Genomic DNA, 5,383 nt, shown 5'->3' on the forward strand with positions numbered 1-5,383 from the left:
GCGCATAACTCAAAAACTGCTGTAGGTATCAAAAAAATGTGAACTACAAAAATGTAGAAAATTTAATATTCTATATTATTTTAGTTTACAAAATTGCTGTGGCTTTTTTAGTTTCTGAGATATTTGGCTTTAAATTTGGTGTGTCTTTTTTTCCTAGTGTTTTCTAGTCAACTTTTTTTTCTAGTTTATTTAAATGTTGCTATTTGAAGAAAATTGAAATTCTTTGACACTTTTAATTGAATTTTCTTTTTTTACCCTACGAAATGTTTCTAAATTTGTCAGAAGAGAAGGAAACATTGGAATTCTTCTCACATGTTCTGTTACCCTACAAAACGTCTAAAATGACTCAAAATTATTGAATTGTATCAAGAATTGGTCAAAAATCATAAAAATCGCCCCAAATTCTCAAAAATGTTTCTAAATTGATGACTGATAGCCTTCAAAAAATCCTCTCTTAACCTCATTTTGCCTCTCCAAATTTCTCCAAATTCCCATTTTGTCCTTGTCCTTTCTTCTCTGCGTCTCTCACTATTTCTCACTCTCTCTTCCTCGGTAATATAATCTTCTTTTTTCTTCTTTCTAGCGAGAAAGGCCAAATGTGGTTATATTCCATTCTCTCTCGCCTAGCCCCCCGTCATTCGAAATCACCTGTCCTTTTTCTTTTTCTCTGCGTCTCTCAATTTCTCATACTCTCTCGCTTCTCTCCTTTGCGAAGCCCTTTTTTGATTAAATGTTAGACGCTATTCTCCAAGACAACCGAATAGAAACATTGCTCAGCTTTATATATTCCACAAAAAAGGGTTAGCTATTTTCAAAACGCTATATCTTGAAAACTAAAATAGTTAGGAACAAAACTTTAATTAGAAAAATGTGTAAAATAAATTTTTACACAATTTAGTAGTTGGCACATTTTTGATAGCTACCGTAGTTTTTGAGTTATGTGCCTTTAAAGATGGCGGGGGGGGGGGGGTTCTTAGTGGGGGCGGAGGGAGGGGCCTTGGCGCCGTCAGCGAGGTACGACCACTTTAAAGGCGCATAACTCAAATAGCATAGCAGCTATCAAAAAATTGAAAACTACAAAATGGTAGCTTATAAAATTTTACACATTTTTGTAGTTTACAAAAGTTGCCTAACTGTTTTAGTATTAGAGATGTACAAGTTTTAAAAAAGCGCATATATAAACGGAAGATTCCTCATTTTTGGTGTAAAAAAGTGTTTTGTGATCCCAATGATTCATTTTTCTTCCTTATACATTTTCTCGCTTATTTTACACAATTTTTACTTGTCGTAATGTTACAGTATTCCTTTGTTCCAATTGTTTTTGTTCCTCTCTCTATCTATGTGTAAAATTTTCCATTTTTTGTAATCTTTGCCCGATTTATTTTTTCCTTTTTTTTCGATTTTCTTCTTTTTGTTTAAATTCTTCATACTTGAAAAAAAAACCTTGAATTTAACCATAAAACATGTAAAATTTCAAACCAAATAGCTTGTTTTAAAACATCGAAAAAAAACTTGAGACATTGTTTGGGTCTGCTTTTTCAAATCGATTTATCTCCAAAACGAAAAAAGCTATTTGAGTATTTTAAATGGTAGAAATGTAGAGCATAACATTTTGCACATTTTAATAGTTATCAACTTTTTGATAGCAATAGTAGTTTTTGAGATATGCGCCTTTAAAGTTGGCGCGGTCCTTACTCCCCTCCCCCTTCCTCGTCGCCGCCGCGCGCAGTATATGGTATCTTTAAAGGCGCGTATCTCTAAAACTACTGTAGCTAGAGATATGAGGCATTAAATTTGGCGCACCACCTCCCTGGTTGGCACGCTCTTCACGCCCCCCCCCCCTTCCTCGGCGCCACGGAGGGCCAAGTATGTTAATTTTAACATATCTTCAAAACTACTGTAGCTAGCAGAGATTTGTTAACTGCAAAATTGCACAACATAAAATTTTACACATTTTGGTTGTTGACAAATTTTTGATAACTACTGTAGTTTTTGAGTTATGCGCCTTTAAAGTTAAGGTATCGCTTAACTTGAAAAATAGTCGTATCTCAAAAACTAGAATAGCTATTCAAAATCTGTGAACTCTGAAAATGTCTAAAACTTCCTTTCACACATCATCTCAAACTTTAATTTTGATATCTAGTCTGAAAAGTGACAAACTATTTCGCAATGTATCTGCCATTTTTTAATCAAATGTGACACATAACATCAGCTGTGTGAGAAATAACATGGGATTAATTTTTTTTTGGCTCAATTTTCCCTGAAAATCTGATATCATGTGTCGTTGTCAATAGTTACCAGCATACACGAACCCCGAAAAAATTTTTCTAGAAGCTCAAAATTTTGTTGACTTGTGACACTTTTTTTTTGCTTTTAGGTTAGCCTAGCCGAAATTTTTTTTGAATTTAAAAGAAAAAAGTTTTGCCAGATGTTCCTCTTTTCATCTTTCTTATGACTTATTGATTCATAGATTCCTAGATTTTGTATAGCTCTGTTTGGATTACTGTAGCTCTGAAAACTCTTAAAATTCCAAAAAATCTCATTTTCAGTCCATTTTTTCCGCTCTTTTCAAATTTCTATCTCATTTTTCCTGTTAATTCCAGATTTTCAGCCAAACATGGAGGCCAAACCGTCTGCACCAGGATACCCACAAGCGCCACCAGCTTACGCAGAAGCTGCTGGTGGTGTGCCACCAGCACCTGGTGTCTACCCACAACCAATGCCAGGACAGCCAGGACAGGGTCCGGTAGGTATATCTCGAAAACTAGGGGAGATAGAAAAAAGTTGTCACTGCAAAATTGCTCAGCATAAAATTTCACACGTTTTGTCAATTGACAACTGTACTGTAGTTTTGGAGATATGCGCCTTAAAAGACGGCTCTCCTTAGGCGCCAGAAGGGAGAGAGGGCATGCCAACTTTAAAGGCGCATAACTCAAGAACTACAGTAGCTAGAAAAATTTCGCCAACTGCAAATTTGCTCAGCATAAAATTTTACACATTTTTTTGATTTTCAGAATTTTTCTAGATACTGTAGTTTTTGAGATATTCTAATTGCAGATATACGTTGTCCAACAGCCCCAGGAGATCATCGTCATTCAGGCGACGGGAAAAATCGCCCCATCTTTCGACTCGTACAATGAGCACTGTCCACATTGTAATGTAAGTTCAAATGCATTTTTTTGGGGCGCTGAAAATATTTTCAGCGCACCCAAAAAAAATCAAAAACAAGAATTTTTTGTTTTTGGCTGGAAAAAATATTTTTCAGCCAAAAGTCAAAGTTCCCTTTACAAAAACTAATTAGTGAGCAGGTGGAAAACATAGCAGTATAAACAATTACGAAAAAAGAGACGCAGAGAAACGAGAGTGTCTTGTTTCTCTGCGTCTCCTCTTCGTCCTCTCACAGACGCACCACTCATTGACGGTGAGGGTGCGCCAACTTTAAAGACGCATAACTCATAAAGTACTGTAGCTAACAAAAAGTTGTAAACTACAAAAATGTGTGAAATGTTATGACCTACATTTGATTAGTTAACAAAATTTGTCTAGCAATTTTAGTTTTCGAGTTATGCGCCTTTAAAGTTTGTGCACCGCCTTCCGCCACAGAACAAAGGTAGGGGGGGGGAGACGCAGAGAAACGAGAGCGCTCTCGCTTCTCCGCGTCTCTTCTAACGCCAAAAACTGCGTCCAGGGCTAAAATACCCCGTTTTCCATCATTTTTTAACAAGAAAACGCAAAAAATTCCTTCTAAACACATTTTCCTGACTCTCGTCCAGCGCTCCATGGGATTCTGCTTTTTAGAGGTGCACTAACTTTACAAGCGCATATCTCAAGAACTACTGTTACTATCAAAAAAGTTTTAACTACAAAAATGTGTGAAATTTAACGTTCTACACTTTTACAGTGATCAATTTTTTCCGGCTTCCTTAGTTTTTGAGTTATGTGCCTTTAAAGATAGCGCGCCCTCACAAGATGGAGACGCAGAGAAACGAGAGCGCTCTCGCTTTCCTGCGTCTCTTCTAGCACGAAAAACGATATAGATATGCTAAAACCCCTGGTTTTCCATGATTTTTCAACGCTGAAACCGCCGAAAATTACTTCTAAACCCATTTCCAGACCATGGTCATGACTCGTGTGGAGCGTTCCATGGGATTCTGCTCCTGGACGATGCTCTTTTTGGGTCTCTTCGTCTTCTTTCCACTTCTCTGCTGCTTCTGCTTGGACGGCTTCAAAGACTCGAGACACGCGTGTCCAAACTGTGGAAACGTTCTCTCTTATAAGAGAAGATAAGAGGAAAATTCTGGAACTTTCCCGAAAAATTTTGTCTGAAAATCTTTTTCACTTTGTTTGAAAATTTTGAAAAAAGAATCTTGATTTCTTGTCGCCTTTTCCATGATATTTTTATGTCAATAAAACTTATTTATATGAAAAATACGTGAATTTCTTTGTTGGTCCAATTTAAGACCTAAAAACGCAGCGCCACATGCAAACCCATTTTGCCAGATTCTCAAAAATTTAGAATCCGAATCTTCAGAATCTCCCTATTGAGAAAAGCCTGTTTGAGATTGTGGTTGATCACCTCATATCTTCGAGTTCGGTAGGTTTGAACATGAGCAATCAAAAAATTCAATTAACTGATTAAGTCTCCCACATTTCACTAGTTAACCAAATTTCGATAACTAGCAAGCTTTAACTTCGAAGCGTTATATCTCAAAAACCATTACAGTTATCAAAATAAGATTAATTACAAAATTGCTCAGCATAAAATTTTACACACTTTTGTTGTTTTAAATTTTTTAATAGGTACTGTAGTTTTTGAGATATGCGCCTTTAAAGTTGGCGCACCCCTCTCCCCTTCTGCAGTCGAGAGAAGTTGGGGAGAGACGCAGAGAAGCGCGACACTCTCGCTTCTCTGCGTCTCTTCTAACCGGAATTTCGTTTTTACCATATGACAACGCAATTTTAAATTCCGAATTTCATAAAATTCTTCATTTGAAAAGCATATATTTTCGACTCAAAATTACCTAGTTTTTCACAAAAAATCAAGGCATGAAAAATCAGTTTTTTTTTCAAAACGGCCATATCTCAAAAACCATAAGAGTTATCAAAAAATTACTAATTACAAAAATGTAAAGCATAAAATTTTACATATTGCAATAATTTAACAAATTTTAATAGCTACCGTAGTTTTTGTGAACGTGCGGGGAGTAGACGTAAGGGCTACTCTAGGAGTCAACTACGGACCCAATCAAAATTACCTCATCAGAAAAATAGAAATTTCGAATATCCACTCGATCCTGATCCTTCTTCAACCATCTGGGCACTTGTCTAGTTTTGATCGGTTTTCCGGAGCTCGGGGACACAATATCCTTGAGATTTGGGGCGA

At 36.5% G+C, this 5,383-nt stretch overlaps 1 protein-coding gene across 1 annotated transcript; it reads left to right on the forward strand.

Annotated features, from left to right (window-relative positions):
* Positions 1-2,617: 2,617 nt before the first annotated feature.
* CBG15750 lies at positions 2,618-4,287 on the forward strand (the record flags this gene model as incomplete). Its single annotated transcript, XM_002640816.1, has 3 exons — positions 2,618-2,746; positions 3,058-3,159; positions 4,114-4,287. The coding sequence occupies 3 exons, from the start codon at positions 2,618-2,620 to the stop codon at positions 4,285-4,287; spliced, it is 405 nt and encodes a 134-aa protein (XP_002640862.1).
* Between the last annotated feature and the right edge of the window lie 1,096 nt (positions 4,288-5,383).

This window comes from Caenorhabditis briggsae (genome assembly GCF_000004555.2).
Source record: "Caenorhabditis briggsae complete genome, chrIII, whole genome shotgun sequence".
Taxonomy (NCBI): Eukaryota; Metazoa; Nematoda; class Chromadorea; order Rhabditida; family Rhabditidae; genus Caenorhabditis; species Caenorhabditis briggsae.